The sequence below is a fragment of the Caretta caretta genome, chromosome 1 (genome assembly GCF_965140235.1).
Source record: "Caretta caretta isolate rCarCar2 chromosome 1, rCarCar1.hap1, whole genome shotgun sequence".
Lineage (NCBI taxonomy): Eukaryota > Metazoa > Chordata > Testudines > Cheloniidae > Caretta > Caretta caretta.
The window spans coordinates 51,228,545-51,242,153 of NC_134206.1; the positions used below are offsets into that span (position 1 = coordinate 51,228,545).

General features: G+C 36.9%; 1 protein-coding gene across 5 annotated transcripts in view; it reads left to right on the forward strand.

Annotated features, from left to right (window-relative positions):
* The window catches only part of NBEA (neurobeachin), an 858,254-nt gene that overhangs the window by 364,215 nt on the left and 480,430 nt on the right, over nt 1-13,609 (forward strand). For 4 of the 5 annotated variants that reach the window (XM_048847621.2, XM_048847613.2, XM_048847630.2 and 1 more), the window contains 5 exons: nt 2,363-2,543; nt 5,526-5,656; nt 6,987-7,094; nt 8,800-8,968; nt 11,286-11,381. In XM_048847621.2, coding sequence (XP_048703578.1) covers nt 2,363-2,543; nt 5,526-5,656; nt 6,987-7,094; nt 8,800-8,968; nt 11,286-11,381 — 685 coding nt within the window. The remainder of the gene's footprint in view (nt 1-2,362; nt 2,544-5,525; nt 5,657-6,986; nt 7,095-8,799; nt 8,969-11,285; nt 11,382-13,609) is intronic. The other variant, XM_048847638.2, reaches the window with a different exon arrangement.

Sequence of the window (13,609 nt, forward strand, 5' to 3'; positions counted from 1 at the left end):
ATCATTTGTTTTGTCTTGCTGGACAGATTTTAAATAGTGACAACCCTTCCCAGAATACTCATGTAACTGACATATCTTGTTCTTTAGAAAAATAAAATGCAATGTTATCTTATCATTCTGATGACAGAAAGACACATTATACCTTTCACGTGTCAGAACAATTGTTTTCTTAATATTGTTTGGCATTATTTGCACTGTTGGTATGTTGTTAAACCTAAACAACTGTTTCAACAAGTTACTGTTCATTGAGGATATTAAATTCTCAGCAATAGGAAAATAAAGGGTTTTAAAAGAATTTTCTCTATTGTTGTTACGGAAAGAAATGTGTATAACAGGACAAAATAATGTATTTTAAGCTCCTTATTTGTCTTACAGAATCCCTGAAACTGGAACCAAAAGGCAAAAAATTTTCACAAGCACCTGAGCCCCATTTTCAAAAAAGACCTAGGAACTTAAGTCCCATTGATTATCAGTGAGACTTAGGCTCCTAAAGCCAAGGTATTTAGGTGCCTGAAGATGCCGATAGGCACCTTATGGGATTTTCAAAAGCACCTAGGCACCTAGTTCTCAGAGATTTTAATGGGAGTTGGCTTCCTAGGCACTTCTATAAATCCCACTAGACACCTACCTGCATATTTAGACATCTAAATTAATTTAAAGATCTATCCCTAAGAGCTTAACTCACTTTTGAAAATGAGGCTCAGGCTCCAGTCAACTTAGGCACTTTTGAAAATGTTACCCTAAATCATAACCCTTTTTTACATTTATAAAACAATTGCAGACTCAGGAGTGACTTTGCCATGAGCCTAGACTAAGGGAACAGCCCAAGATGGAGACTGTGATTCCATATGGAATGCATACTGCAACAGGTGTAAACTTGACATGATTTCCTCCCTCACTAGAGCAGCAGGGAGGGACTAAACTCCCTCCCCTGCTGATCCAGGGAGGGAGTAAACTGTGCTAGGTTGATGCCCAATACAGTGTACATTCCTCAGTGTGTCATTTATTGTGTAGTTGGAGCCAAGACTCTGCCCAGTTCCCACCCCATTCCACTTCTCCCACCGGTCTGTGAGAGTAGGGGCAGGTGGAGACATAGCAGCTCTGCAGAGCCCATTTTCCTTCCTATGCTGTCATGTAGTTAGTTTGCTCAGAGACGTAAAGGGGTGTCATGCACTCCCTTATGCCTTGTACGGCTGTGGTAGCTGGGCCACAATTTGGTTCTATGTAAATAGTAATAATTTTCTCACAGATATTAGACTTCATAATACCTATTACAGCATGCAAGTGTTAAAACAATGGAGTGGGAAAATGAATTAAGTTCACTCATAAGTAATTTACATTGATGAAAAATATAGATAGGCTTGGCAGGATTCAATTTCAATCAACAGATTTTGATAAATGTTGATTTCAACTGACATACTGAAACCAGTGAAAAATAGAGTGATTGGTAAAAGTCAGCGGGAGTGCAGCCTCTCTCTCCCCTTGTGCCTGTATGGATCGGTCATCAACTGTTGTCACAGGAGTGGGGCCATGACAGCGGGGCTGCAGAGAGGTCTCTATGCTGCCACTGAGCCAGTGACACTGGATCTCTTCAGGTGCAAGGTGCAGAGAAGGCTGAAGCCCTGGTGGGCCAGAGTAGACACCGCCAGCCAAGATTGCAAGGAAGAGGCCACCCTGCTTCAGGCAGGAGCCATTCAGCAGCAGGGTGGCCTCACCTATGGCTGGGGATAATCACAGCTTCTCGCAGCCCTGGCCGAGTGTCTCTGCTCTGCTCCATCAGGACCACGAACTTCCCTGTACCTTGCGTCTGCCAGGATCAGGTGTTACCAGCCCCACGGCTGTTCAGGGAGCCCTTTGCAACTCTGCTGTCACGGTCCTACTCACTCACTCACCCACCAGCCAGGAATGTGACAGCCATCCCTGGGCACAGAAGCTGTTCAGCAGCAGCATCCCATAGCCAGGGGATCATCCTCCTTGCAACCCTGGCCAGGAGTCTCTGTTCCACCAAGCCAGGACCACAGCCTCCCCTGTACCTTGGGCCCTGATGCCTTGAACCCCCCATCTACACAGGGAGCCCCTTGCAGTCAGTGCTATCCTAAGTCAACCCTCTGCCCCTTTAATTTGCAGCAACTGTAAAAATAAAAATAGGGAAAAAATGAAAAATGTCTTAAAATATAAAACAATATTAACCATTGAAATTATAAAACAAACCTGAATTCTGCCAACCCTAAATATAGGAAATAGTTTTTTTTGTAATTTTTCTCATTTACTTATTTATTGTTAACCATTAAAATTGAGATGTGGGTGTGCTATATTTGTTGTTTGAAACTGTTAAGTCTAATATAATTATTTTCTCTTAAAGACTGAATTGGAAAATATTGAAGTGACCCAAGGAATGTCAGCAGAGACAGCAGTGACTTTCCTGAGCCGTCTAATGGCTATGGTTGATGTACTGGTATTTGCCAGTTCTCTAAACTTCAGTGAGATTGAAGCTGAAAAAAACATGTCTTCTGGAGGCTTAATGCGACAGTGCCTAAGGCTGGGTAAGTCTGTATAGAACAACACAGACAGTGTGCATTAAATAATTACTTACAGATCAATGAGCTAAGGCTACAATGAATAAAAGTAGGAATTAACCTGGTTTTGACTATGATGTGATAAACTAAAATACCACAGAGTTTTTATTGACTTGTTACAATAGTTATGATGGTTCTATTGAAACACAAAAATAGATGAGAATCAATCACATGTCCAGATTTAAAGTTGTCATTGATGAAATTCAAATTGTAAATCAGGTTGTAGGATAGTAAAATATTAACACAAGAAAACTAGTGAAAGGAAGAAATACTGTTTCCTTCAAACACTGATCTGCTGTTCTGCTCTTCTGTTGTAAGATTTTTAATTGTGGTCTTTGATTCTCCAAGAATTGCCTCTGCAGATCCCTACTTTTGGGAGAATACACCTCACCCATGTGCCTGTAAAGCATCTAGCAAACAGTGATCGTTCGGACTATGTGTACACAGTTTTGTAAACGAAAACATTCTTTGAACGGGTATGAAGAACTGTGACCCCGTGTGTCCTCGTTATCTTTCCTATTGCTGTTGGCAGCAGGCCTTGGAAACATTGTCTTTTCAAATGAATTGCAGCATCATTTGTTGCTGACAAAAAATTATTCAGCTCAGTCAAGAACTGTGCAGACTATGAGGAATTTGAGAGAGGCCTAATCAAACTACATGAACAACATACAATATGATGGCAAATTCTGTTTTGTTATTTTCTTGCTGTCTATATAACAACACTACATCAAATGTTATTCACAAGCTCTTAGATATTATAGTTGTGAAAATAATGTTTTTAATGAAAGCGACCTTGAAGGATCCAGACTCAGTGGTGTGGAGTGAGCTGCAGAACCACAATGGAACAAAGAAGCCTGCGTTAAAGATAGTATTCTGGTGCGCTGATGTCCTATGGTTTTATTTTTAAAACAGACTCTGGATTCAGGAAAGCCTCCGTATAACAGCACACCTTTGTTTCAGAGGTGGTTACAAATCCACAGCAAGCTGGCTGAATATTTCCAGCTTTGAAATCTATAAAAATACCATAAGGAGCTCCATTTTGTTTCATTCAATATCCTTCTGATTTTGGAGCCATGGTTGATCATAGAATCATAGAATATCAGGGTTGGAAGGGACCTCAGGAGGTCATCTAGTCCAACCCCCTGCTCGGACCAATCTCCAATTAAATCATGTTCATCATTAAAAATGATGTTCATTTCAGATTCCCCAGTCTTTAATTAGCTATTCATCAACTGTCCTTCAGTGTTTTATAACTTCTAATAATTTTCTCAAGTGTAGGGATCCCTAAAAGGAAAGTCTTGACAAGGTTTATTCAGAATTCTCACTGCTAGTTCAGAACCAAACCTGCCCACACTTTTTTCCCATTTCCTTCAGATTCCTTAGACTATATTTTGAATTGGAAGATACTGAGATTGGCTATGGTCTATTTTAAGCTGTTACTCCAAACAGTATGATCTGTGAGAATAAGTGCACCTGACCTCAGTGACAGCTAGTTCCCAAAATAAGTATTGGAGCTGCAGGTAGCAGTCTCCTGTCTCCCTCTCCCCCCCCCCCCCCCCCAGTATCCTACAGTTGAGTCATGCTGTCAAAGTGGAGAAAACGAGACACTTCTTGGGGATATTACAGGGAAGAGTTTTGGTGGAGGGATAAGAGAAGTTGATGGAGAAGTGGGAAGACAAAAAATGGGTGTCTACCTTCTGGCTCCCACTTCCCATTTTGAAATGGAGAATTGGATCACTTTATAGTAAGAATGCAAATATTTTCCATCTTTGTTCAAGAAAGAGTCTTCTCATTCTGCTGATTATTCTTGTTACCTGTCTCTGAACCCCTTTATATAGTTTTAGAGATATGGTGACCAAGACTGAGCGCACTCTTCTAGGTGAGGTTATACCATTGATTTGTATAAGAGCATTATAATATTTTCTGTGTTATTCTCCATGTATTCCTTATACATTTATATATTTTTTTTGGTTTTGGGGAGGATTTTTTTCTGCTGCTGTGCATTGAGCAGAAAGTCACTGAGCTGTCCACAGTGATGCCCAACGCTTTTTGCTAAATTGCTGCAATTAATGTAGGACCTTAGAAGCAGCAAGTGTAGTTCAAATTATTCTGTTTGTTGTGCATTGCTTTAAGTTGTCAATGTTGAATTCCATCTGCCATCATATTGCATGTTGTTTATCTAGTTTGGCTAAGTCCCTCTTAAATTCCTCATAGTCTTCTCAGTTCTTGACTGAGCTGAATAATTTTTGTCAGCTGCAAATTTTCATAGAATTATAGAATATCAGGGTTGGAAGAGACTTTAGGAGGTCATCTGGTCCAATCCCCTGCTCAAAGCAGGACAAACCCCAACTAAATCATCCCAGCCAAGGCTTTATCAAGCCGGGTCTTAAAAACCTCTAAGGCTGTTTTGCCACAACACTTCTCCCACCTTTTCAGATCACTGATAATTATTATTTTCAGTCCTCATGTGGAATCTTGTGGCAGTCTGTTGCTAATCTCTGACGTGACAGAAAGTAACCATTGATTCCTACCTTTTGTTTTCTGTCTTCTAGCCACAAAAAATGTTAAGGTTGGCTTTGGCAACACTAAGGAGTATGCTTCCAAAAAGAGTGGCTCAACAGGGACAAATATGATCATAATCTAAGAACTTCAGTTACAGGGGAATATTTTGCCCTTTTCAAACTTCTTGTAGCCTTATATACGAGCCTTGTTTAAGACAGCTAGTCATAAAATTAAGGAACCTGATTAACTAAAAACAGAGTGAAATTGGAAAAGTCACCATAATATTTTTTCAGTATCACCAGAATATAATTTAAGAGATTTGTGATGCCTATTTATTTATACAATTGCTACTGGGACATAATCATTCTTTAGAGCTATAGGCACTTCATTAAATGGTAACACTGTAATCACCTAATGATGATGTTCAATTACATCTTTTTTTTTTAGTTTGTTGTGTTGCTGTGAGAAACTGTTTAGAATGTCGACAAAGACAGAGAGAGAGGGTGAACAAATCTTCACTAATCAGCAGTAAAACTCAGGACACTCTTCAGGGTGTCACTGCAACAGCAATGACCAAGGTAATCTAATGTTGTTTACATAGATTGTACCAGTGTTTAAAATGAGCAGGAGATGATAGTAGTTAATTTCTAGATTTCTTTTAAAACAGAAGCTGAATTGTCATTTCCTGGCTCTCAAAAGAAAACCTTTTCTTTTTCATTGAAACAAGAAAAAAATTAAAAGGAAGAAAATAGTTAATTTAATGGTGTGAATAGAACTGTTCTCCACACTTTACTCTCTCTCCTACTTCTGCTCCAGAGAGCAAATCTGCTCCCCCACCCTATTGCAATTTGACCTATCTATACATATTTCATTGATTTCTAACGCCTCATGAGATGCATGGCCAAAGCCTGCAATCAGATCTTTGTTGGTGGACTCTTAGATCCTTGTAGAATCCCATTAACTTTAGTGGGGCTCTGTGTGTAAATTGTGGTCTGTCTTTGTGGATATGACTCCAAGAATGGGGTCTAAATTTGTTTGTCACTTACATTTCAGTCACTTTGGTGTTCTTATTATTTAAGTTGCTCATTTCTGAATATTCTCCAATTTGTTCACAGTTTTGGGGGTTGAAGGGCCCTAAACTAAATGTACAGAGACCATCCCTGGTCTCAAAGATGATACTTTGGTATATGCAGCCCAAATTTACTTATGATAATCTCATTACTACTTTCACAATATAGTCTCTTGCCACAAAATACAGTTCAGATAAGACTTATATCCACAAATATGTTTACCCCAAATATTGCTAGATTATTTTATAAAACCATACCAAAAATATATTCTAGCAATTTTGCCAAACTCCGCACAAGACAAACATTGGACAGTAGAAATAGAACACTTCTATATGTTAATTATTATTTGGATTGCAGTGTTTATTGTTTAAAGAAAACAGGTCACATTACTGTAAGTAGAATACTGAACATGCATAGCCTGCATGGGACTCTAATAATAATTCCTTGTATAAAATAGAATGAGGCTGAATTTTCTAAGTTATTTTCAATTATACAAACACATTTTCAGCCTATCACATGCATAGGAAATACTTCTTATTAATAGTACAAAAAGATTAGTCTCCTCTGGGTACAGTAAATATGCTAACTACTAGAGAGTGGTGTATTTGTCTAGTAGGATTAAAACATTGCTTTTGAAGACCATAAACAATTATGTATTTGACTATTCAGTACAAATGCATTAAAATAAGCATCACTGTGTTTGTAGAACCAGTAACTGAATGTTGCCTTTTTTGTCTTCAAGTTAGTACTAATATATTTAATTTATTTATTGGGGATCAAATAAATGCATTGAATGAAAATATCTATACAGTTTGGAAAAATAATTTTACATTTTTAGACACCATTGGAAAATGTTCCTGGTAACCTTTCCCCAATAAAGGATCCTGATAGACTTCTTCAGGATGTTGACATTAATCGTCTGCGAGCAGTTGTTTTCCGTGATGTGGTGAGTAATATGGACTGTGGTTTTTCTTTTTGTAATATATGCACTAATAGTTAAAAGAAAGATTAATGTTACAAATAACTTTCATTTTAAAAAAGGACAGCCTTGGAAGCTGGATGGACTTAAAATCTGTGTTCACCTCCAAAAAATGCTTTCCATATTTTGGGGGAAGAAATCTGCCAAATTCTACATAATTTGTCTTTCTCCTTTTTCTTACAAAATGAAGTGTTTAATAAAAGTAATCTTATTTGGTAAGAAAGATGCCTTATATAATTTCATTGCACTTTACAAGCTGAAACTGATATGCAAACTACATACAAGGAAAACTTCAACAACCTCTGAAATGCAGCAACCTCTGGGGTGAAATGTTGCACCTCCTTATTGATGCAACATTTATAATCATATAAGATCCAGTTCTGTGGTGGTGCTGAGTAGCTTTATATAACCCATCTATGCTAAATGACTTTAGTATCCCTTCTGGCAGTATTATAGGGGAATGCATGCTGAACCACAAATGCTGATGTAGACTTCTCAGAATAGTTGCTGCATCTGTAAATGGCACAGAAATAAATATAATATCTTCACTCATTTTATGCTATAACTTTATAGTGTGGTCTGGAAGTAAGAGCAAGTGACTGGGAATTCTGACTCTTTAGTTCTATTGCTGAATTTGCCACTTGTTTGTTGTGAGATCTTGGGCAAGTCACTTAACCTTTCTGTGTTTAGGCTTATCCGTTCATTGATTCATAGATTTCCAAAGCCAGAAGGGACAATTGTGATCATCTAGTCTGACCTTCTGTATGTCACAGGCCATAGAACTCCCAGATTAATTGCTAGAGTATATCTTTTTAGAAAATATTTAATCTTGATTTAAAAATTATCCGTGATGGAGAAACACTCCTAGCTGATTTTGGCTCATAATTGTTTTCAGCTTTGTGTAACTGGCTTTAACACATCAAGCATATACATATTGCTGATTTGGACTTGAGTCTTCTTTCACATTGTAATGTGATCAAGTCATGATCACTTGTACTTGAGCTAACTTTAATTTTTAGTTCTGTGATCAGTTACTATTTACCTGTTAGAAGAAGGTCTAATAAAGGATTCCTTTGTGTTGGTTTCAACACTTTTCGAGTTAGGAAATTGTCACCTATAATTTTTACAAATTCAAAGGATGATCTAGTACTGGCAGCATGAGACTGCCAGCATATGGCACACAAATGGAAGTCCCCTATGATTACACGTTTTTTTTTCGACATGTTGTAGATTGGTATGTAAATTGATGGTCATCCTGTTCCCTAGTGTGGTTTGGTGGTCTGTAGCAAAGCACAAGATGGCGTATTATTTGGTGTCTATCTGTTAAGACATTGATTCGTAAGCATTCAAGATCATTTTGTCCTGAGTGCATCAGAAACAGATAATGCTATTTTTTGACACAGGACTATTCCCCCTCCTCTTTTTCCCACACTGTCCTTCCTAAATAGGTGGTTATTAAATGATTATTTTATTATTTTATTATTATTTTATTATTAATCATTATTAAATGATTTTAACATTCCAATTAGTGTATAGGTAATTCAAGAATTGAATTGTAAGCAAGTATAACACCTAAAAAGGTTGATTTTTCTAAAACATATTGATTATCTTGATTTAAAAGTTCCATGTAAGTATCAAGTATGATACATGTGTTCCTTTTTCTCTCACTCAGGATGATAGCAAACAGGCTCAATTTTTGGCTTTGGCAGTAGTTTACTTTATTTCTGTGCTGATGGTCTCCAAGTACCGTGATATACTAGAACCTCAACGGGAGACTGCAAGATGTGGGAGCCAGGCAGGTAGAAATATCAGACAAGAAATAAATTCACCAACAAGTACAGGTACATCTATTTTCCCCATTTATTTTTCATTTTGTTTTTCAGAATTTCCTTGAAATGGTAAATATTTGACTACAAAAACTCTTTTAAATTGTCTGAAAGGTGTGATGGCTAATTAGACTTTTGTTATTCTTTAGTTTCTCCAAGCTTCTTTAATATGTTGGTTGTTAATAAGTTAGATTTAAATTATGAGCTTCTGCTTATTGGGTTTAACTTACTTTCATTTGCTTATTCTGTATTTATGCATCCATTTTTAAATTTATATGTACATTCAATGAAGGAGATGCTTGTGAATTTAAAGTTTTGAAAGGACAAGATATTAAACTGTCAAAGTAAACCTAAAAATTGCCATTTGTCTACTGTGAGCAGCTATCTCTGACTCTAAATGCACTGTCTGAAGTTTGTAATCAGCAAATACAGCTAGCTCCGTAGTTGAAGTTACTTCTGTTTAAACTTAGTCTTGTGAAAAGCTAATATAGCAAGGACTACTAACTCTCTTGAGTCCTGCTGTCTTGCTAGTTTGGGTCTGCATTGAAAAGCTCCTGGAAGTCTAATATACCAGAATTGTTGCCTTTATTGCATTCTTTACCTGATTAGTGTGAATTCTTATTTTTTCATGGCAACTGATATCCCAGTTTTTGGGGATACTATCTGTCAGCTGCAGAACCTGCCAAGAGTTTAGTATCCAAATACGTTCCTCCACTGTTTGTAATGTTCAGTCTGCCAGTCCAATGGCTTATTTAAGCAGATTGGTTTATGACTGTGCTCTGTTTTCTCTCTCAGAACAGCCATATAAATATATTGGAAAAGAGTGATTAGAAATCAGTGGCCAAATCTCTGCATGTTGTTTTTCATGAACATGTTGCTTCTTGTACTGAATTTGATTTGCTGTCTTAGTTTCTGGAACTGCTGATTTACATATCACGTATAATGTAATTTAAATTCATGTCCTATTTGCTTTTATTTAGGGCTGTCAAATGATTTAAAAAGTTGCAATTAATAGTGAGATAAAAAAAAGTTGTGATTAATCAGTTTTAACCACACTTTCAAACAATAATAGAAAACCAATTTAAATATATTATAAATATTTGGATGTTTTCTACATTTTCAGATATATTGATTTCAATTACAACACAGAATACAAAATGTATACTGCTCACTTTATATTATTTTATTACGAATATTTGCACTGTAAAAAAGATGAACAGAAGAAGTAGTATTTTTAATTTACATCATACAAGTACTATAGTGCAATCTCTTTATCATGATAGTGAAACTTACAAATGTAGCATTATTTCTTCATAACTGCACTCAAAAACAAAACAGTGTAGTCTCTAAAGTTTTACAAGTCCACTGAGTCCTACTTCTTGTTCAGCCAATCGCTAAGACAAACAAGTTTGTTTACATTTTCAGGAAAACCGCTTCTTTTTTACAGTGTCACCTGAAAGGGAGAACAGGTGTTTGCATGGCATTGTTGTAGCGATCATTGCAAGGTGCCAGACATGCTAGTGCCAGATATGCTAAATATTCATACGTCCCTTCATGCGTTGACTTGTAGATTGTACTATTTTTTTTGTTTACGGTGCAAATATTTGTAATACAAAAATTTTATAAAGTGGGCACTGTACACTTCATATTCTGTGTTGTGGTTGAAATCAATCTATTTGAAAACGTAGAAAAACTTCCAAAATATTTATAATAAATTTAAATTGGAATTCTGTTATGGTTTAACAGTGTGATTAAAACTGCAATTAAATCACGACTTTTTTTTAATCTAGTTAATTTGTTTTGCATTAAAACTTGAGTTAACTGGAATTAATTGACAGCCCTATATATTGACAGCCCTTTTATTCATTTTATCTAATTCATTGTTATATCTTAGCTTGCTTACTTTCTACCTTTGTATGCTAAGCTTTTTTTAAAAAAATCCATGTCCTCATTGGCTGTTTTCATTTAATAAACTTATATTTAAATGGTCAGCTATGAGAAACCATAATTTTATGTTGTATTTAATGTGTCCTTCCTGGTCATATGCTGTGGTGCTGGAGTAGGAAACTGCTTGTTTCAATTAACTATTTCAGCCATTTTTGTCTTTGTCTTTTTCCCTATAAATGTTCTTCTTATGATTCCCTACTAATTGGTCTGATGTTTCCTATCTCTTGATACATAACTTGTTTCCTTCCTTCAGAAATACATTTTTGTTAATAGTTCCATAGTTGCATGTTTCAATGAGATAGGACTTCTGCCATGGATCCACAGTGGATCAGATCACAGGTGATTATTAGCTGGCTCACATTTGATTCCATGATTTTCTCCACAGTTGTGGTCATACCATCTATCCCTCACCCAAGTTTGAACCATGGATTCCTTGCCAAGTTAATTCCTGAGCAGAGCTTTGCCCACTCATTTTACAAAGGTAATATTAACATCATCTCCTAACCTGTTTGGGTGTCCTTATTTAATGTAATGTAATTAAATAACTAACCGTGATGTAATTGTTGGTAAATAAGCATACGCCTCAGGTTATGTGGAGATCAGACTGTCACCTGATGAGGATACCCTTAAGACAAGGCTTTCTTCCCGGCTACATTTTCTTTAGGAAATATCTTTCCTACTTCCTCTACCATTTGTTCATTTCAGTGACACCTACTAAATTAATTAATGGTAGGTAAACAAAAAATTAGTGTTCAGGTAGAGAGAGATGAGAAGGAAGTTTTGAATGTTTTTGGTTTGGGCTTATTCTTTTTCTTCTTGCTGCAACAATACCTCCTTTAGTTATGAAAACAAATCAGACCTATTCTAAAGATATTGCATACAGGGAATAAATTAAATCTTTAGTACTACTTTTTTTGTGCCCCCTTTCCTCACACCCCCTACCTTTTCTTCCTTTCCTTTTCTTTTTTCTTTCACTTTTTGTTTGTATGTAAACCTTTATATTGTATATAATGTAAAGTTTTATTTTGTGTGTTGTTGATTGCTGTACTGTGCTATTCTGGAGAGAGACAGTTTCTGCAGTCACAGCAAATGTTTTGTAATACAGGCTGGTTTTTCAGATAGAAAATATGCATATGCATGGACTATGTTTTTCAAATGTAAGGGATTTGCATATGTACAAAGTTAAATAGGTACATTTGTAGCCAAGTGTGCATGTGAATTTCCCAACTTGTGTGCACATTATGGTGGAAGTGCAAAAAGTGAATGGATACAACCATACTTTATCTGATGATCGGGCTGTCTGTGTCACTCTGATAAAAACCCAAAGAGTAAAAAGAATGATAAATACAAAGAAAAAAATAGTAATTAATTCTGTAACTACTTCTGATAAAATATTAGGAATAGGATGACTTCCTAGTTCACTAAGAATACTTAGCACTTATATGGTGCTTTTCATGTTCCAAGTGCTTTACAATGTTAAACCCTTCAATCAAGCATTCTCACAAACAATGTTTGGTGGCCTCGGAGTGTGGTCACCAATTCTTTCTGGTGGCCGCTCTGACAATTTTTCCTAAAATACTTAATTAACTTTAGCAAAAACAAAGAAACATGCACATATACATGTCCAAATCATTGTTATTTATTTATGTGGGGTTTTGTCTGCAGACGCAATAATAAAAATAATGTACAGTTGTCTCTTATTTTTTACTGAACCAAAATGGAATCGCAACACAAATAAGGTGCTCTGCATGTTCTTGTCTTTTTTGTCGTTTCTTTTGCGCTTTTTTATAATTAAGACTTGCTAGGTAGTAAGCTAGCTGGGAGACACTGAAAAGTCATATTAACAAACATACAAATATTGTTTTTCACAGCAGAGACTTGCTCAGCCCCAGCAAACCAGGGAGAAATTAAGGCCTGGATGGGGAGGTGGGTAGGGCGGCAGCAGGGGCTGGGGCAATGGGGGGATGGGTGGGGGACTAGGGACAGCAGCGGATGCTGGGGCAACGTGGGGGGTGGTGAGCCTGGGGATGGCACCGAAACCTGGAGCTCGCTGCTGTGTGCCCAGAGCCTGCCGCCCCACTGGCTCCAGGAAGGTAGGGAACTCACACCAGTTGTCTGTTCCTCTGGCATTTGTGACTCCAGAGGCAGGCAGGGCCCAACCCCTTCTGGCGGCCCCAGGTGAGGAGCTTCTGCTCCTCCCGGCCCTATCACTGCCCAGGAGCCTGTGGCCACAAGAAAAGCCACTGTGGACGCATTTGAGAAATGGTGATCTATTAGATAAAGTTCTGTATGTCTCAGTCCCTCATTTATGAATCTTTATAGTTTATGACTTCAATAATTCATTTTAAATTCAAATGTTTCTAACCTGAATTTCAGTATTTTTCCTCCCATAAAGTTTCTCCATTATTGCCAAAAATAAATATAATATATATATATAATCTTTTTTACTTCAGGATCATTCAGTGAGCTTTTTGTCACTTCAGTGTGCTAATTTAATAATCTTAGTTGTGACATAACCGGCGTACTTACCCACCCTTTATAAAAGGAATTGTATGCTGTTAATTCAGAAGTGCTGCAAAATAAACCCTAAAATATATTTGAATCCTGTTTCCTCATTACTTTCTTGTTCCGCATTTATAGCACCTTTTTATATAGCAGGCATTAGGATATTTCATTTTTAGCCACATCTGCTTGCAAATCAAAACATAC